The sequence below is a fragment of the Osmia lignaria genome, chromosome 9 (assembly GCF_051020975.1).
Source record: "Osmia lignaria lignaria isolate PbOS001 chromosome 9, iyOsmLign1, whole genome shotgun sequence".
Classification (NCBI taxonomy): domain Eukaryota; kingdom Metazoa; phylum Arthropoda; class Insecta; order Hymenoptera; family Megachilidae; genus Osmia; species Osmia lignaria.
The window spans coordinates 15,230,199-15,251,142 of NC_135040.1; the positions used below are offsets into that span (position 1 = coordinate 15,230,199).

Here is a 20,944-nt window from a genome sequence, read left to right on the forward strand (position 1 = left end):
GTCACAAACGTTTAATATAGACTCACAACCAATCACAAACTATTTACATACGAAATACACTAAGAAAAATTAAAAATAATCATATTTTATTATTCCTTCGGGCTAGCTTCATGTATGTTGATACCACGGGATAAAATAATAAATGACAGTGCTCCCTGTTCCAAAAAATCGATCGGGAAGTAGTTGAACAGCGTAAACTGGCGTCATCTAGCGGAAAGGGGTAGAAACTATTTGCCGACTGGTTTCCGCCTCTTCCCGCTAGATGGCGCCAGTGTTCCCTGTTCCAAAACATCGATCGGTAAGTCGTTGAACAGTTTGAGCCACTTTTGTATAGATGGCGCCACCGTCGAAAAACCGCACATACACTCACCCTTCCTGTTTGGTGTCCGAAGACGTACTGATTTATTTCAGAGCGATGCGGATAATTTATAGTCGAATATCTGATCAGTTTGCTTTCACAATGAGTTCGTAAAAACTGGTGTATGCCGAAAATTCTGTAAATGTTAATAAGTTAATATGCGGGCAAATGTAAAACTTAAACTGTATGAAATACTTTCAATGTAATATTTATTCAGACCATTCCAAACTATTCACGCAAAAATATATTAATGAACATAACAATCGCGTTAAGACAGAAAGAAATATTTGTAACTCAACGAATACAAGCATAAATTGATATAAGTAGCGTATAATGCATCAAATTACTTTGATATTCAATTATTAATAATTGTAATGTTTCGTAAATATATGTAGTGTATAATACAAGTAACATCTATTATCAAATAAATTTGAATAAAAACTATTATAATAAATACGTGAACTCCACACACTGTAAATACGATTCGTTGCATCAGTTACATTCAATTTCAAACAATTTTCAACACAATGAAATATAAGAAAAACAAATTATATAAATCTTTGCACTTTTCATATTTATATTATTATTAAAAAATGTTGAGCAACTATAAAACGAAGTAATGGCAATAATGGTTAAAAATTGACTAAAGAATTAATTCATTTTAACAGAATCAACAGAAATATAACACATGATGTTCTTTTTTGTTCAATTTCATAATAATATACCTCAATAAAATTTTTCCTGTAAAAAACTCGGAATTTTTTTCTTATACTCTTCGTTCTATAAATATCTAGATTGTCATATTTGTATATAACAGGCTGTTTAATGTATTTTGAACTGGGCTTTTACATAGCAAATACACCATAAATATAAATTATAATTGTACTGAAAAGTGTAAGAATATTGTTGATTACACAATGGCCAATAACATTTGAAAGGTACAATTTCTTTTTACCAAACGTTCTAAATAGTGATAAGAATAATTAACAACTTTGTATTTAACCCTTTCAGCACCAAAACATCTACTAGTGGAATTGAGAAAAGAAAATGCCAAGCTAGGCTGCTGATAAATGCAAGAAGATGGTGTACTCTACATACATGCAATACCTTATTGTACAATGTACAAACATAATTTTATATTCTATTACGTATGGTGATGCGAAGAAAGATATCGTTATTCGATTCCACAAGTTTTATTATTTACAAGCATTGGTCTATCATACAAAATGTAAATTTGGTGGACTTACTTTGAAAATCTTTTTTTCTTTTTCTCTTTACATTGAAAACTCGATTTATCGGAAACAACAGTAGTGCCAGAGTAGTTAAATGTACTTTTTGTTTGTTTTTCAAGTGGTACAGATAACACATAATGAATGATAAACATACATAATTAAATAAATTAAAACAGATTGTAGGATACATGCCTGATCAAAATCGATCTTCATAGTCACATGTTTCCTTAATTTGATAGTAGTGGCGCAATTAAATCTAGATTTAAACAATAAATAATGAATGAAACTAATGAATTGAAAGTATCTTGCTAACGATATTTAAAAACTTTTCAATTGTATGTTTATAATTCTCAATAAACTATATGGAGTAATGTGTTAATATGTTGAATGCATTTAAAACAATATGAAGCATGACATACAATTTTCAAATTAAAGAACAAAAATGTAATCAAATTCATAACTAATCTCGTCTAATTAATAGCTAACTCATCTCTAAGCGCTGCTACTACCACATTAAACAATTGAATTTGAGACTTATGATTCTATGAATATTGTAAGAATGCAATTTAACCTATACTGGCATTAAAAGGGTTAATTATTGTTGTGTCAGATATATGTTTATCAACAAACAGATATACTCTGTGCTGTAATCCAACACTAATATTTAACTTGTTAAAACAAAACATTTACCTAAAACGCTTTTTAATACAGATATGTAAAGGTGTGAAAATTCTTGGGGTTAAGAAATGTATCAAGGAATTTTGTGAAAATAATGAATCTGCAGGAACTCTGAATATATCAATTGTACACGTATATGTATATTATATGTATAGAAGTCCATAATTTAAATTCGGATTATCACCAAGCAATTGAATTTTCTTTTCATTTTCTTTTTTTTTCTTGTAAATTACTGACATTTAGTATTTCCATTATATTGATCAGTATATATTTGTGCTCTTTAAGAAGATTTTGCAATTTAGTAATCTGTAGATTATGGAAAATTTGATGACCTTTATGGCATCGAAACATTTTTAGAATAGCATTTAATGAATGATTGATTCCAGAAGTGAAAATCGGCCTTGGGAGCACGGAAGGTTTGAAATATTTAAGACTTGTCGAAGCACAGAATATTTTGTGATTGTTGAATACTTGATTCCACAAATACCTGACACGATGTAATCACTTTGTACGTGTTTCATGTTCCCACACATGCCTATTTAACAATTGTTTTTCAAACAATTCGGTATTTTTCAAATCATTCGGTATCCAAATTTATTCTAAGCGCTTTCTCTCTCCGCGCACTATAACGTGGCGCCGAGGAAGGTGGTAATAAACGAGACACTTCTTGAACTGCTATTTCACTGAACTCTTCCCGTGTTAAATTCTTTACCGTTTCCCTGTTATCCCTGTTAACATATACAATCCACGAATTAACATTGATCTGTATGTATATCTCTGATCCTTTGAATGAATAGATAATGTTTGAAATACCTATATATGTACTCAGCACCATCCTGAATACTAGGTTCAATATCAATCATGGTTTCGTTCCACTCTAATTCATTCTGAATTCGAACGATTGACGTATATGAGAAAGAAGCTTTTGCTTTTGCTACCTCTATGTGTTTTTCAGGTATATCCGATATAGATGACAACTAAATAAAAATGTAAAAAATGTAAAAAATGTAAAAAATGTATCATTTAGTTATTGAAAACCCTTTCGTACAAATAAAAATTATAGTTTGATGAAATTCACATACTTTTTTGTACAATTCCTCTGCAGACTTTCTATCCAAAACAATTTCCTGAAGTGGTGCAAGTTGCATTGTTTCAACGGACCATCTTCGGACAAATAAAACAACTTGATTGCCATTGGTAATTGGCTCCTTGTCAGGTAACTCTTGTATGATCATTTCGACTTGCGGATAGAATGGAAGCTCGAATTTCTGATCGTCTAAAAATACTTTTGTAGCTTTGCTAAAACACTTTTTCCTCAATCGACACCTTTCATATGGAATATCTATATCGTATTTCCTTTTAATTTCTGCCAAGAATTCTTTTTTCGCTTGACCGACTTGCATACCCTCCGAAAGGATCCACTCGCACAAAAATTTGTAAGGCTGTGAAAACATGATGAAGAAAAAGATTATTTAATATAATAGAGAAAATAAAGAATTTATCAAACAATTTTAATATTCTGTGTATACCTTAGGTGAATCAATGAAAAACTGATATAATTTTACTGTAAATTCACCATTGCGTAGAGCACGTCCAAGCTTTATGCAAAGTTCCTCCTCATCCTCGTAGGAAACAAGTCGATTAAATAGACTACATTGAGATTCGCCAGATTCGTTAAAGTAACGAAATATTTTGAAATAATCTGAACGTACACCAACATAAGGTTCTAAATGTTTCTTTAAGGTACTGAATGTCATCCTTTTATCAACCAGTACCTTTAAACCTGTAATTAACACAATCATTATGAAATGTTTTATCTTAGATACTTCACGAAACAAACTTAAATGTACGTACACTTTCGATAACTACTCATGTAAGGGGTGACTTTTACATAATATTCCGAATCATCGATAACATTGTCCCAATTTTCAAGTCCAATGTGATTTAGCATTTTAATGGCACGATTTTTTGAAGGAAGATACGGTAATTGAAAAACATCATCTTCCGGAGCATCCCCGACCAATGTTTTATCACTATCACTGAGACTACTATCCTCGCTATTACTTTGTTCAGGAGTATTCCATTCTTCACCTTCTCCCAATTGTGGACTCGGATTTCTTACAGGAGTATCTTCGGTAGTTTTTCCAGTCTTTGAAACTTCGTTAGATTTCGGACCAGCATCGTGATTCGAGTCGTTAACACTTACTTTGGATGGACTGGTTGAAACCACAGGTTTCTCTTTGTCTTTAGGTTCCTCTTCTAATGGTGGGATATTTAAATCTTCCAGCGTTTCTAAATATTTCACCAAGGAATAAAATAATGCAGCACAATGCTAAAAAAAATTATAATTCGCGTTAATAATCGTATCATATTATTTACCTTTACTTGTATCGGGTAACTTTATACGTAACGTTATGATGTTTTCTAACTCTTCAACAATTCCGCATATTGCTGTGTTAAAGAAAGGTTTATACTCGGTATCCAGCATACTAGACATGAACACGTTGACCAAATTACAAAACCCTGCAGCTTGAAGATCAACATCGCTATTCGACACGAGTGTAGTATCTGTTCCATGTTTTCGCAAAACTACCTCCATCTCACTGAGATCTATATTGATTTTCTTTCCAACCATTTGTTTATATTCTTTTACAGTTTGCGTAAGTAAAGCTCGTACGATTATTGGACCTTCTATAAGTTCTCTTGTAGGTACATCAACAATAAATACTTTTGTAACGATACCTGAAAAATTAATGGAAATACATACTAGTATTTTATTTCATTTATGATGAAATGCGTACCCCCCTTGTATATGATAAAATAATACTACTACCTCTTGGATATGATTCGAATTTTTTATCTTTATCACGTATTTCTAATAACAGGCTATTTATTCGATTATTCGAAATACTTTCAAATGTTTCGTTTTCCCTTCCTTCGTAGCTGGCCACGATTTCGTGATTATACTCGTCGTAAGCAACTAAACGACACTGATCTAAATCTACTATCTTTTCTAAACGGAAGTCTTTATAAACTTGCTTTGTTGTTTCTGCCCAAGTTGCGTCGGGCGGCAAGGGAAGTCTATGACTCAGTAGAATATTTTCATTCGGACGTATACAGTGCACTTTTACTTTACGAGTAAAGTAACCTATACGAGAATCGAGTTGCGACATATGAGATTTCGAGTTTGACGCAAGGGTTTCATAAAGTGGCACACACATACGTAGTGTGTGACTTTCGTGTTGTGACATACGATTTTCGTCGTGTGGGATACGTAGCGTGTGACTTTCGTGTTGCGATATACGAGTTTTCCTATCATTATCCTCATTTTCTTTCATCTTTTTCAACAACTCCTGCAATTTAATTTAATTTAATTTAATTTAATTTAATTTAATTTAATTTAATTTAATTTAATTTAATTTAATAATATCAAATATAATAGAATAAATTCACCTTTACTAAATTTTATGTTACCTGTATGTGTTTCGGAAAATCTTGCACTTGCATGGGTAAAGCATTACGAACAGGATCGATCTGACGATACATCAGCATATATGCATTGGCACAACTACTTGATACTCTATACGGTCTACTTGGACCACCACCATATGTTTTCTGAATATCATCATGAGTGATCTACAATTAAAATAATTATTATATAACACAACGTGTGATATAATATTGGACTTTTAAATCTGATCTTGGATACCTGAGTTACACTTTGATCGTTAAAACACAACCATTCTTGTGTTCTGAAATCTTTGATGTAGGCATAATAATGGCCACCACTAGCGCTCCCACTATGGATCATAATTGAAAATAATTCATAATTATAAGGTCCTTTAGCCGCACTGCTGCTATTACGATTTTTTTCATTTTCATGATTGTGTACTGTGCAATTTGATGTCGACGGTCCATTACTCATGTCTATACCTAAAGATAAACTGTTCAAATAATCGTTGATCTTACAACGCCCGTAAATTAGGAAATCAATGTACCTTCATCATCGTCTTGATCGTGATTTGTCGAATGATTACTGTTGGAAAGATTATTTTCACATAGGACATAATCGTCATCTAATGTACCGCTATCTGTTGTCGAACTGTCATCGCATTTTACTAAACCAATATTTTCATCGCTGCTCGGAGATTCTTGATTTGGTATCGAGGATATAAAAGGATTTAAATTTAATATATCTGGAAAAGTAACCCTAAAATCATAAGTTTAGAACATGAAACGAAAGATTAAGAAAAATTATAAACAAGATCGTTACTTTTTATCTATACTTACTTATCGTTCAACTTAATTCTGTGGAAAGTTTTAAAATCAAAATCAAATCGTTTAAGATGTAGCGTTAAAAGATAGGGAAATTTTGTAAACTTTAATCCTTTATGAGCGTCACATTTCTTGTTACATTTTTCACAAAAATATTGATTATTTCCTTCCAACGTTTCATACTGTACAAAGGCTCTTAAAGCTTCTTCCTGTTTAATATAAATTTTCCATGCATTCATAGTTAACATAGTAATTTAATTATTTAAAATCTATCATATAAACTTACCACACTACTGTATGCCACATTACTACCAAATGGTCTTACTGGTAATGGAATATCAAGAAAAGTATCCTCTCTAGATTTTTCAGTACTACATTCAAGGCATTTAACATAATCAATCATCTTTCCTAACAATATAAATATCATATTATAAACTGCTCCTCAATATATATGTAGATAATTCAGGTTTATACCTTCATAGAGTCTGTTAATTAAATCAGCTTGTTCTGTATTCTTAAATTTTTGTTCTAAAGCATCAAACATAACTCTACAAAGTTCTTGAATATCATGTTGCTGCCAGGCTTCTGTTGAATCCCAACCAAAGCTTTTTGTTAATGCTGTTGTCTCCACTGCAGATTTTGCCGATGTCTATAAATATAAAAATCTTATTTATTTATTTTATTGTAATCAAACTGTATCATAAGTTACGCGAATATATAAAAATATTATACCTGTAGGTTTAAAAACAACTTTTGTAACTGATACGGGATACTATTAGCTTCATCTTTCTCTGATCCTTCTACATATTCCCAATTATACAGTGCATTTCGAAATTCGGGAGTCATATACAATGCCTGAAGTAGACTATTTAAATAACAAGTCATTGCTTGATTTACTAAACCAACATAACCTTCAAGAATATTATTATAGACAAAATTAATAATGAATAAACATCTTAACATATATATTCATTTATAGTAATATTAAAAGCAATTACATACATATTTCAGGTTTATTGAGACTTTTAAAGTCAACATTTCCTTCGCTCCATACAGATGAATGATTAGGAGATGGTGGCGGAGGATTATATGTAGGTAGATTACATTCGACTTGTTTTTGTACCAAACTATTGGTACAAAAACTTGTACTGGTTGAATCCAAAACTACAAGTGTGTATTTAGATTTAGTTGAATCTCGAGCGTAGGAAAAATCTACACCAATTTCTGACATTGTTTTATCCTTCATTTCAGATAAATCAATCTAACGACAATAAAATAGTTCTTATTTATACGTGAACAAAAAAATTAGATTCATTAATAACATAATAAGCAAAACATAATTACTAACCATTACTTCTGATGACAACAAATATAATTTAAAGCTGTCAGGCTGTATTTGTCCACATTCTTGAATATAATCATAAAGATCTCTGCCGCGAGTAGATTCGTTCAATACAAATTCGATGTTGGAAAGATTCTTATCTTTGGCTCCATTATATAGATTGAACTTAATCACGCATGGTAGACCAGCTATACAAACCATGGTCTGTAATGAGACACCAAATTAAACATAAAACATTTGAATAAAATTAGCGTTTAAAAATACAGTTAACCAGATATTAATAACAAAATATCACAGACAGTAACAGTATGTAACAGAATGAAAGAAATATACTTTACAAAAATTTGATTATATTAAAATAAAGAACATAAAAGTGCTAATAAATATTTTTTATTTATATTGTAATACCGGATCTTAAAAGTATTAATCAAACAAGTAATTCCACTACTGAATATTATCATATGTGTTATATAAAAATATAGAAGAATCACTTTTGATTAAGAAATGTAATATTTAAAAGTATTATAAACTGATCAGTAATTTTTAGACAAACAAAATTGGCACAATGCCATACTAAAGGTAGAAAATGAGCAAGATCTACGCAACACAGTAAGATACTACTCTGCACAGTATGACACAGTAAGGAAAGCCTATAGAACCTCCAGTTATATTTAGAATGTCTAAACGAAGACTTGGAAAATGGCTCTCTTCTCTGAGATCAGAATCCCCTCTCTTTTCCTTTTTCTCTCTCACTCTATTATCATTTTCCTATTCTATATTCTATATCATTGAAAGGATAAACTTAATAAAAGAAACTGGATCATATTTCATTTTGGTTAACTTAATCCAAACCTATATTTAATAATAATAAATACTTAAAGACCTGAAATTATTTAATATCTGAACAATTATTAGTAAAAATATCATAGATCTTATTAAATCTATTTTTTTATTATCAAAACTTACCTAATAATCCTATTTCAAAAATAATACGCTTCTTATCAATGTGTATGTTAGAATCCAATGCACGTGTATCTTCTGACTGCTTTAGTCTAAAAGATCCAAAATAATGTTAAGTTAGGATACACAGTCAAAAAATGAAATACTGCTATAACTTAAAAAACTAACATTTTAAATTGTTACAATATTTCATTAAATTACATATCACCTGTAACTTCCTTGGTTGAATATTACCAAAATATATTGAAACTAATAATAAAGATCATTTCTTCTTATGTTTATTACAACCACAATAAAATAATTCTTTTCTTTTCTTTTTTTTTTTTTAATTTAAACGAACAAAATAACCATTCATATATGATGAGTTACAAATTTATAGATCAAATTTTGATATTACCTTGCACTAAGATCTAGATCGTTAACAGTTGTTGATAAAAGTTTTTACTAAAAACAACACATACTGTGTAAACAAATCACAAAATCATTAGGAATTCACAGAGAATGAGCACAGATTTTTTACACTTCTGCCGGTTATGGTTGAGGAAACCAAAGATGAAAAATGTATAACACGATTCAAAATGTTTATGCGATGAAAAAGCAATTGACTAGATGAACGAAAATTCAACACATAATATTCAGAAGATCGGAATGCGCTCTCGTGCCAATATAAGTGAGTTAGAATGATGCTTTCTGTTCCATGACGATCAACGAAATAAAATAACTGTTTAATAATATATATCGATATATCTAATGAAAACGAAAGCATCGAACTGATAGCAGATCAGTTTGTTAACCCGACACTTGATAAGAATAAATGTATCGAAGATCTTATGAAATGGCTGGCCAAAGTATTTAGTACTCGTCTTGTTATGCTGAGGCCACATCTGTATTAACTTCCCATAGCCATAAACGAGTCAATTAATGCTAAAAAAAATTATGTGCCAGGTTTTACATTTTTAAGTGGCTACATTTATATATTAATAACAATAACCCAACACAATACGCGTGAGGTCTCTTTGATGTATGAAAAAAGACCGCCACCCAAACTATCGTTTAACGCCTAATATCATTAACGATGTCGTTATAAGATTAGTGCGTTAATCTATGGCTACGCTTGTGTTTAATGTTAAATTATATGCGTTAACTATCAATCACATTAAGCATCAGATTAGACGCAGATGTGGCCGAACATTTAGAGTTCGCGTTTCAAATGTTCCACACCTGAACAATCTGCTCGACAATTCATTAATTACTTTACATCATTTTGTCACATAAACCCTGATGAAATGTGATTTATCACCCGTTGATAGAGAAAAAATGCAGCATTAAAATTTGACCTCTTACCGAAATCACTGACACATGTGCGACATTTACTTTACGCCATATTTCCTACACAATATAGCCTTGGTGCTGCCATGTAGTAATACTAGTCAAAAGCTACAAGTGCGTAATACTATTAGCGCCTTGTGCTTGATTTCTACTTTCTCACGTAATATGTTTATATCATAATTGTAACTTTAATATTTTACTGTATTTCATTATTGATACAATTAAGAATAACTATAACACCAGATAACAATTTTAATAGTACAAAATTGAGAGGGAATTTCGTTTATTTTACGTGGATCTGTTGTTGGAAATCAACAGTTGACAGTTTGTAAGTTTCATGTTAAAACTGAGATTATGCAATAAAAATTTAATAAAACTACAATTTTTTTCATGTATCTATGAACGATACAGTCTTATCCAAAGACAAGAAGATAATCAATATTTTTTGTCATGATATTTTAACAATTCATACTGATAAATCATGCAACTATATACTATCTAATAATAGCAGAGGTATTTCACGCAATTTCTGTGTACTATTTAAACTGTTATATTTAAAATAAAGATTAATAGACTTTGAATATATTATTATAGTAACTTGGTCTACTTAGAATTAAACTTACAAATATATTTATACTTGAACATATCAGTTTTTATTGTACGTTTGCGATATTAACGTGTAATACGTATTGACTTGCAATTACAGAATAATTGAAAAGAAAAAATGCCGGTACCAGTTTTAATAGTTTTTGGAACGTAGGTAAAATAATTATGCGACTGTAGTGCTTTTCGTTTGTGGCGACACCAATGCGTACCAGAGTATGATGTATATGTGATGGTATACCAGTCGCCATAAAACTCATAAAAATTGCTCGAAGTACTCGATGAGCTTCGGGTAAGTTAACTTGTTAATTTTCATTGATGTATTTATAGTAAGAATCAGGATTTGACGTTTCATTTAAAAAGCCAAGTAACATTGATAAAAAGTTTTTTGCAGACATTGTTCCGAATGACCTTTTTACGAATATCATAGGACTGAACCAACAGTTTTTTTTATATATTCAGGATGAAATATCAAGCAATAACTTAGGAATATCTTGTACAGAATTCTTGTTTGGATAACTTTAAAATGGTACCGTTGAAAGTTACTTTTTTACAAAGTTACAGTACTACAAATCATGTACCGATTCACAAAATTGACAGTTCATGCATAGCAAACTTTTAAAAAAAATTTCATGTTTTAATTTGTATTTTGCATATATATATATATATATATTTTTTTTTTAATTTCATATTCCCTTGTTTCAGGTATTCCAAATTTCTTCTGCTTCCTATGAAGCCTGTCTTGCATAACAAATGACAAATGGATAAAACTAAATTTTATATTCGCTTCTACTTCCATTATATGATCAGACGATCAGGATAAGTATCGTTTGTCTATATTGGAGCGCTGACCGCCATCAAAATGAACATTAATTCAATAGGCATCGCTGATATCTTTAACTTATTGGAATCTAACAAACTTGCAGAGGTAGAAGAAATAAAAAAAGTATTCCATGAATTCTTTTTATGTAGTAAGTAAGGTTATAAATTTCAAGTTCTTTAGTAACCTTGATATGATTTCAATCGTTTCCATACTTTCTTAGCAAAAGACAATTGGTTGGTTAATGGTCTTTTTGACTATTATCTATCAACAAATTCTTTGAGAGCCGTTGAGGTATTAGCCGGTGTTCGTGATCCGCATGACAAACATCTTTTAGACCGCTTATCAGAAGCTCTCTCTAAATCAGGAAGTAACAGCCAAAGAATTCAAACTCTTACGTTATTAGGTCATATCGCTCGTCGTCAACCTACTTGGTTGTATAAGCTTACCAGTCATACTTTGTTTCGGGATTTACTCAAGTTACTTAAGGTACAACTATAAATTCTAACAAAGTAACAAATAAAATTATCGATTAAACTTACGGTTTATGAATTTTAGATGGAAGCGGATACATTATCTCTTATGAGCGCGCTTCTTCTCTTGGTGATGTTGGTACCAATGTTACCTGCCGCTTTAGGACCGTATCTTTCAGAAATTTTCGAAGTGTTTGGTCGATTGGCTTCTTATTACCATTATCAATCTTCATCTGTATCTTCATCTCCTATGCATTTTACTTCTACAACTGTAACAGGAACTATTGATAAAAATCATTTATACTTATTACATCTACAAGTATGTGTTAACGGTGTAAAAAGAAAAAATGATAAGTACTGATTAATATCTTTTTTTAATATTTTATAGGTAGGGCTGTATAGTTTGTTTCATAGATTGTACGCTTTGTATCCTTGCAACTTTATTTCATATTTGAAACAACAATATATGCAACGTGAACAGTTGGCTACTTTTACCCATACAGTTAGACCTATGTTGGATTCGGTGCGTATGCACCCTTTACTTGTTACCGCATCTAAAGATACCGAAATTTCTGCTACTAGGTATGTCCTATATTGTAAATAAAAATAATGAGAATAATGAGAAAAAGTTAACACATGTATTACGTATTTCATTCTATTTCAGATGGAAAAAAATGGAACATCATGATGTTATGGCAGAATGTGGTCGTTTTACGTTAGATAAATGTCGAGAAGAAGTATTTAGTACTACTAATTCACGTTCTACGCCACCTCTAGGTTTGTGAATCCTGCTGAAAAAATAAAATAGTTTTTCTCAACATTTGTGAAGGTGATTCTACTCTTTTAGATTACTCTTCGGTATGTATTCCGATAAGTACTGGTGGAGGAATAGCATCGTCGGAAATTATCAATGGTGAAGATGATACTTTTTGGTCACCCAGTATGACTGTACCACCACAGAGTCCTCAGTTTCCAGCTACATCTCATGAACAACGATCTGCTCCTTCAACACCCAACAATAGAAGTGGTACTTCTCCTCCGGAAGCTGCAGTTGAAGCTACTCCGGAAACAACTCCTGTTAAGGTACGTTTATAAAAGTTGAAGAAGTAATCAGAATAACGCTTTGAATTTCATTTAGGATTTGCGGAAATTGTCAACAAGACAAATACCTACGGGATCAGCAGCAGTCCGTGCACTTACTGCATTCGGTAATGGTACTGTAGGACCAAGTTCGAGGCCGTCTACCCCGGTTCCTGTAAATCCACCAGTGTCTGGTTCTCTAATCGGAGGCGGAGATGGAAACAATGCACATGGATTACTTTCGCACAAGATAAGCAAGATCATGGCTGATAGGCAAACTATTACACAACAAAAATCATTTGTCAACGTTGATGAAGATGGAAGAATTTCTGAAACGGATACGAATCAAAATGGGAAGAATGATTCGTGGCAGGAAGATCAAGAGGTTTTGTATTTTATGTATTTTTCTCTGTACGAATATTGTGTATCGACGAAAGAGTTATAAACGTATTTGTACGACATTATATTGTGCAGGTTTTAGAAATTGTAAGCTCTCAAGCTGCTGGAAAGTTCGAAAGTTCAAAATATATTGAACGACAAGAACAACATAATGAAAAATTCCAAAATGCTTTCACAGATTTGTCTCAAAGAGTTTATCAGTTGCGCTTATACTCCCAGAGCCAGGCTTCAGAACACTTTACAAATTCAAATTCTCTTTATAAGGTAATATGTTTTAAGTATTATATATATATATATATATATATATATATGTATGTAATATTACTAATGGAAAAGAAAAAGAATTTAAATGTAATAAAAAGGTATGTATATTTATAGATTCGAAAAAGTAAATCTTGTCCCGATATCGAAATTCAAAAACAAATTGGTCATAATAAAACGAATCAAGAAACTATAATAATGGGGGCAAAAAAATTGCAGGAGACTGGAACCCAAACGTTTGAATTACTTCCTTACGAATATTTGTTGCTCGGAATCTTAGATCAGAAAACGCGAATGAATGTGCAAAACCATATCCAGAAAGATACCAAATCTAGATTGTCACCAACTACAATGCTAGATCGCTATGTCGAAGCTTGCACGCGTATTAGTAACTTTTCTGGTGATAAAACAAGTTAGTACCGAATAAATTTAATAAATATTACCCGTTAAATTAACAAAAATTTTAATAAAGCAACTTCTTTGAAGAAACTAACACAATGAAGCAAAAACAAAAGAAAGAAAACGACGGAGAATCTGAAGTAGCAGAAGAAGATGCATTAGACATCGAATGTGCAACTCAATTGTTACAACTTATGCAAATGCAATTGCTGTTCGAACGACAGCGTAGAGAAGTTCATGCTGAACGTAATCGAAGACTTCTCGGTAAACTGAGGGATTCGCGCGCGTTAGAAGAACATAATTCTGCTTTGGTCAGTTGGCATTATTTACTCAAAATAAGATTCGCTGGCATTTTTTTTTTTTTTCTTTACTCTAGTTATCGCTAAACACAAAATTCTTATCACCTAGACTAATCGTTTGAAAATAATGGAAGAAGAAGTAGAAGGATTAAAGGCTGAATTAGAACGTAACAAGAAAGAAGCTTGTAAAATTGAGAATATATATAAAGAAACAGTACATCATTGGCAAATCAAGGTAAGTCGATTTTTATTATTATTATTAATCGATTAGTGAATTAAAATTCATACAGTAACGTGATTGAATTAATGTACAGTGTGTAGAAGAACAACAACAGAATCTGACGCTGAAAAATCGTCTGGAATCTGTTGAACTTGAATTAACGAATGAACAAAAAAAAGTATCAGACTGTGAACAACGACTTCGTTCTACAGAGGCTTCTCTGTTCGATGCAGGGCATCAATTAAGGGTAGCTTTAAAAGCTGCTGATCGTAGTAAAGAATTAGAACGTACCCTTGATACTGTGCAGAAGAAGTTCCTTCTACTTGGAGAGGTAATATTTGATGAAATTTTACTCATAAATATCTTCATGTAACTTTGAATATTTCAAATATCAAATTCCTTTTTGCATAGGCACAATTAAAATTGAAAGAGAGCACAGATGGTCTTTCACCCATGACCAAGCAAGAAGCAACGCAAATACAGAAGTCATACGCAGAAGAATTGACTAGTAAGTATGTTTGAATTATTTGTTAACAACCATGATAAAGAAAGAAAGAATCACTTTAGATACATATTAACGTTTCTTAGATTTGCGGCGACAAGTGGAATCACGAACATCTCTTATAGAAGCCTTAAAAGTACGTCTAAGTGAACTAGAGAATAAAGATGCACGAAAAGAAGCGCAACTCGTAGAATTACAAAGGCTTTTGCAAGAAACAAAAGATCAGCACGAGGCTGAATTAGAAGCTGTTGAATCAAAGTATAAAGCGCAAGTTGAAATCAATCTTCTCCTTGAAGGGCGTATACTTGAACTTCATGGTACTCTAGAAACCGCCACTTGCGGTACCACCACTCTAAACAATTTAGCATCTTCGGCGTCACCTAAAGAAAGATCCCCGCCACTATCAGCTAGTTTAGCTTCTTCTAGCGAAGGAAGCCTTGCCTTTATTCATTCAAGTACTGGAATTATAATGAATGACTGCTGTGATACCGCAGGCGAAATTCCTAACCTTCAAGCCATTGTCGAGCCTGCACCAAGTCAAGCAACTTCACCGTCTCGTCAGAATCAACAAAGACGAAATCCTAAGCAAGAATAACGCCACGCAAAAATGACCACCGTGTCTTTTGGTATGCAGCTATCCTGTTTTGCACGCGTGCAACTGTTACCTATTGCCGTGGTATTAAGTCAGAAGAAAGTTATTTGTAGCTTTTTATCAACATATTATGCGGAAATCATAAAAAAATATTATTATTGCGTGATTTCAATAAATAACTGAAAATATACTGGTAATTAATAAAATTACTAGCATGATATGATTTCAAACTTAAGAAATGAATTCACAATGAATAAATGGTTGAGATATTTTGTGAGCAATTCTATAAGTCTCAACTGAACATACCCTCACATAATTCTCCTTCTGCATCTGCCAATTATTTCATTTATTATTTATATTTTATCTGTTAATAAAAACTGAAGAAAATGAAACAATTGCTTCACTCTAGAAAAAAATCATTATATTGTTGAATACTATAAGCGTTACAGCTACCACATAATACTGAATAATCAACAATTATTAATAAAACAACATTACAGTAGAACTCCGTTTACTCGAACGAGTTTGTGCTTCGTATACGAAATATACGAAATCATAGCAGTGTTCTAATCTCCGAACTATGATTCAGCGAAGTTCTCAGTTTTCATGAACGCCTATTGTTATAATGAATGTAAGTATACAAACATGCTTTTGCGCTCTTACAAATAAATTATATATATGTACATATATGTTGAGAAAGGAACAATTGAACGTGATAATGAACGTCAGCTCCTACTAATGAAACTAATAAGTACTAGGAAAGGATAAAGCTAATGAGCCTCTATTTTCAGAACTGTCCAGTCCCCTCGTATGTTCGGATAAATGGAGTTCTACAGTACAGAAAATGTAAAAATGATTCACGAATATGGTAAGAAAGTATCCAATAATTGTACAAACATTACACTATATTATGTTCGATTGAAATAGTCACATTTAAATAAAACTGTCATTTTTCCTATATTAATATGTTTGCAATTCGCGATTCATTGTCAAAAGAATTGCATCATCCGGATTAGCATAATTCACCAAATCTGGAAAAGATCAACAAATAAAAAATATTTTTCTTTAATTAAAGAACAGTTTTGTTAAGTACCCAACATTATTCTGATTAATGTTATTTTTTCATCTACATAATCGTTACTCACGATTATGACCCAAATGTAATGGCGTTACTTTCAGTTTTCGCACCAATAACAGAATGAACCAAAAGCAAGTTAACCACAGTAGTGCACCTACTGAGAATACCCTCATTGTTGTTACACCACCATATGTGTCCATTAACCATCCACATATTAAACTACCACATGACACTCCTAAAATTAATTACCAATATAAATAAACCAATTAGATAGAATTTAAATTTTCATTAATTACTTTTCCTAACCAATTCCTTCAAACACAGCACCAATAAATCCTTGTATAGTAGCTTTGGTACCAGGTGGTGTTACTTTATCACCATACGACACCATTGTGGGCCAGCAAAGGCCTAACGATGGTCCATGAAGAACTTCGATGATTAAAAACCACCATGGGTTTGATACAGTACTATATGCCATAAATCTGTAAAAATAAAATAACTTATTATTATCATATAAATCATATTTTTGTAAACAAAAAGATATAAAACTTCTTACCTAATTGCATAAATTAATAAAACTAAACTCATAACATTTACATGGCCCAATTTTCGTAATACAGTTCCTGAGATAAAATTAAAAGGTAATTCTCCTACAAAACATTGTATACCAGTTAAAAGGCCTTGTAAAGTTTTAAGCCATGTTATTTGAACACCAGTTGCTAAGTCTTCGGTGTACCAAAATAGAAAATTCCATATTACACTGGTACACATTCCAGCACCTATGCACCACCAGCCAAATGCCAACACATTACCCTCTTTAAAGATGGTGAATAGTTCCTGGAATATCGATGGCTCATCCTCAGAGCAGTCTGGATTTTTCTGTAATGATACTGCTTTCTCCCATTACCTGGTAATTTTTTAGTCTTTTGATAAGTAAGAAGTATCAAACTTCTGTACTATCTAAACTTGTACCGAATAATGATAATACAGTTGATTTTAAAAGTGTATACCTTCCTTAAAGTTGCTGATACAATGATATCGAAAATCATCATGATCAACATTATATAAAATATACAACTATAATCTTTCTGGGTCCGTCCTTCGCTAAATACATCTACTAAATATCCTGCACTTATTCCAAAAATACCAAATCCAATACTACCCCACATTTTTTGCTTTCCATATTCCTTTCTTCTATCATTTCCTGTAATACATAAACGTGAAAAAATTATGAAATACTTAAATAATTTACACGATACTAACCAAGGAGATTAAAACATATAGCATCTGCTATGCTAACTACAACTGCCATTCCAATCCAACTTATTATAGTTGCCCATAAAAATGACTGAAACTGATAAGATGAAGTTTGGGTGGAGTTTTGTGAAACTTCAGCTTCTTCCAACAATTGATTAAATGCTGGATTGTTATGACATATGGTTTTACAGAACGTTTTTACATAATTTGCACAATGCGGTTTATACGCTTCATCATTTGAGAACATGGCAGTAAAATTATGTATATATATACATTTACCTATCTATAAAATAAAGTACCATTATATTTTTTAATTTTATAACAGATATAATAGAGAATATATATGCTTACATGGATATCATGAAAGATGTCAAATCTCATATTAAAATCAAACGTGTCTGTATCTGAAATGTTTGAATTTAGTAATTTACAAAATTCAGATGCTTTCCAATGTAAACACAATTCTGTATAAATATCTTTTGTGGCTTTACACGATACATGACACGAGGTATTAGTGTGCATTTTCTCTGATATCACGCTATGTATGACTTCACTAGAAAATTCATTTTTTGAACAGATTTCCAATGATGCTTCACCGAGACAATTAAGAGTAACATTTGCACTTCTATCTATTTCAGGGATAAAGAGTATTGTAAACATAGCTATAGCAACTACAGCTTGAAATAGTAAAAATAATGGTTTATGAATTTTAAATTTATCGGCTAAACCTCCAAATAGAGGTTTTGCTACTAAACCAGAAACTGGTAATATCGTATATATTGTGCCCACTAAGATTCCTGAAAAACCTAATTGTTTTGCTATTATTGGTAAAAATGGCACTATAGGTCCAGTAGCTGAAATATAAAAGATACAATTAAACATTATATTATACAATTTACAGTTGTATAATTCAAATTTAATGTGTACTTACCTGCATTAAACAGGAAGTAATGCGCTTTTATTGGTAACAGTTCTCTATTTATATTTTCAAACATATTGGAAGTATTTATGATGTAGGTTAAAGGCACCAAATATTATCTGCAACAAATACACATTATTAAACAGTGTTTTTTTTTTTACGTAGCATGTATTTACATATACAATATTACAGTTGGTTCGAAACAAATCAATAAATATTTTTTCCCAGTTACCACTTTTAACAATCATAGACGTATATGTACATCGAAGAAAATAACATGATTGCTGGAAGTGAAAATACGGAAATCATTTTCTTGGCAATGATACATACACTAGTTATACATACAATATAAATCTTCAGAATCACGTAATACCTTCGTAATAAAGATTCGAAGTCATCTGTTATAAAAGAATATAATTTTTTTTCACACCATGCACTTTGTCCAAAAGGACTACTCCTACCATCAATTGATATCAATAAATCCCACTTATCTGCAGTTTTCTTTTTGCTGTATCGGCAATTTTTGATCGACTAAATCACGAATTGCAGATAGCAAAGAGGCGGAACCCGTAGATATCATATTCACATTCCACGCATACTATTTCAAAATTATCTAATATTTCTACCACACACTTTATACGTATGTATATCTTCAGTTAGAAATAACTCATTATACATTCAAATATTGATACGCGTTAAAAAAGAAATATTCGCTGTATGTATCTACATATGATAAAATCAATTTTATAATTCAATTCATTAATATCTTCAATACATAATTGCTAAACAACAACGCAGAATAAAATTATTGTATATAACATACAGCAGCAAAACAAGAATTTTGTAACAAACTGTGCTTTAATCTGTCATCGATACATTTACAATATACATTTACAATATATATGTATATATTTATAAGTTTTAATATACCGCTTCCTTCTGTCTTTTTTTTCAGCAATAAGGTGGGTTAATGTATGATTGTGGTGTATTATACTTTATTTTTTTATCCTCATCCACAAATCACACGACACATACTGACACCACACGCGCATATACATCATACATACTCGAACCCATACGTATACACATTTTTTTCATGTTTTCATCTATTTCCCTACGTTTTTCCCGTTCTTTATCTACCGCGGACGATTCAACAAGGTCTTTGACATTGCAGATCTTTCTTTACATCGAGCACATCGTCTATGAAGGATATGTATTTTATATACAAAGAAACGAATCCTAGCTTACATTACTAACAAGTCTATATACTCTACATAAGATACACCAGGCAACAGTGCACTCGACATATCGTACAGAAATCCTTTGAAATCAGAAGTCACGTAAAAACTTCTACGTATTTTGCGGGTCTAGCGATTTGCCATTGAAATGTAAAAACAAGTCAAAGAAATACGTATTTCTGATAGGCAGGATAATTGCGAGTACTGTCATCATTTTCTTCCTTCTATAATAAATCTGAATATTGCATAACCCATGTCTCGATATACTGGTGAAATAGAAAGGGACGTCCATTAGAAGAACAGTTAGATAGAGGAACTTTTGATAGAAAGGTTTACTTCCGGCACTAGCGACTTCCAACTTACACCTAAGCTGTCGACTAGTCTCATTAGAAAAAACTATCAAAAATTCCTACATAATGTAGGCTTACTCTTTATATACATATGACTACAAAATAGATTACCAACTAAAAGCTAAACGTTTTCTTCCTTTCCACTGTTTCTGATAAATTCGTGTAAAAATGTCAAAGTTACATCTATCGCTTCATTTGAAAGAAAAAAGGAAACAAATGCGAAGAATGGGGGGAAAAACGAATTAGCGAAGAAACTAGCATTTTAGTTCCAGAAAAAAAA

The 20,944-nt window shown here is 31.6% G+C and overlaps 3 protein-coding genes across 20 annotated transcripts; 1 reads left to right on the forward strand and 2 right to left on the reverse strand.

Annotated features, from left to right (window-relative positions):
* Positions 1-1,294: 1,294 nt before the first annotated feature.
* On the reverse strand, positions 1,295-12,282 carry Usp47 (ubiquitin specific protease 47). Of its 7 annotated transcripts, none has more exons than XM_034327942.2 (18): positions 12,140-12,282; positions 8,852-8,937; positions 7,892-8,089; positions 7,546-7,804; positions 7,276-7,454; positions 7,018-7,192; positions 6,830-6,951; positions 6,559-6,752; positions 6,267-6,478; positions 5,978-6,201; positions 5,743-5,904; positions 5,102-5,621; positions 4,648-5,010; positions 4,123-4,560; positions 3,798-4,051; positions 3,351-3,710; positions 3,082-3,245; positions 1,295-2,996 (listed from the first exon to the last, which is right to left on the reverse strand). In XM_034327942.2, exons 3-18 carry the CDS (start codon positions 8,084-8,086, stop codon positions 2,846-2,848), a joined length of 3,972 nt encoding a protein of 1,323 aa, XP_034183833.2. In that variant the 5' UTR covers positions 8,087-8,089; positions 8,852-8,937; positions 12,140-12,282; the 3' UTR covers positions 1,295-2,845. The 7 variants fall into 7 exon arrangements, with proteins under 7 accessions (XP_034183833.2, XP_034183840.2, XP_034183865.2 ...); XM_034327949.2 differs by lacking the exon at positions 12,140-12,282 and adding an exon at positions 10,798-10,903; XM_034327974.2 differs by lacking the exon at positions 12,140-12,282 and adding an exon at positions 10,190-10,328.
* Positions 10,365-15,825, forward strand: Tsc1 (tuberous sclerosis 1 protein hamartin). 5 transcript variants are annotated; one of them, XM_034327995.2, is made up of 16 exons: positions 10,930-11,069; positions 11,172-11,306; positions 11,483-11,748; positions 11,821-12,086; positions 12,156-12,389; positions 12,459-12,652; positions 12,735-12,847; positions 12,918-13,153; positions 13,209-13,535; positions 13,625-13,813; positions 13,928-14,222; positions 14,297-14,520; positions 14,618-14,743; positions 14,823-15,059; positions 15,140-15,236; positions 15,317-15,825. In XM_034327995.2, exons 3-16 carry the CDS (start codon positions 11,640-11,642, stop codon positions 15,823-15,825), a joined length of 3,156 nt encoding a protein of 1,051 aa, XP_034183886.2. In that variant the 5' UTR covers positions 10,930-11,069; positions 11,172-11,306; positions 11,483-11,639. The 5 variants fall into 5 exon arrangements, with proteins under 5 accessions (XP_034183894.2, XP_034183886.2, XP_034183877.2 ...); XM_034328003.2 differs by lacking the exons at positions 10,930-11,069; positions 11,172-11,306 and adding an exon at positions 10,365-10,502; XM_034327986.2 differs by lacking the exon at positions 11,172-11,306 and having other exon boundaries at positions 10,936-11,069.
* Positions 14,531-19,823, reverse strand: Sugb (Sugar baby transporter). 8 transcript variants are annotated; one of them, XM_034328046.2, is made up of 10 exons: positions 19,450-19,821; positions 19,309-19,360; positions 19,089-19,195; positions 18,509-19,011; positions 18,164-18,440; positions 17,911-18,104; positions 17,457-17,779; positions 17,207-17,382; positions 16,968-17,135; positions 14,531-16,853 (listed from the first exon to the last, which is right to left on the reverse strand). In XM_034328046.2, the coding sequence occupies exons 3-10, from the start codon at positions 19,150-19,152 to the stop codon at positions 16,783-16,785; spliced, it is 1,776 nt and encodes a 591-aa protein (XP_034183937.2). In that variant the 5' UTR covers positions 19,153-19,195; positions 19,309-19,360; positions 19,450-19,821; the 3' UTR covers positions 14,531-16,782. The 8 variants fall into 8 exon arrangements, with proteins under 8 accessions (XP_034183937.2, XP_034183929.2, XP_034183966.2 ...); XM_034328038.2 differs by having other exon boundaries at positions 19,267-19,360; XM_034328075.2 differs by lacking the exon at positions 19,309-19,360 and having other exon boundaries at positions 19,422-19,821.
* Positions 19,824-20,944: the final 1,121 nt, after the last annotated feature.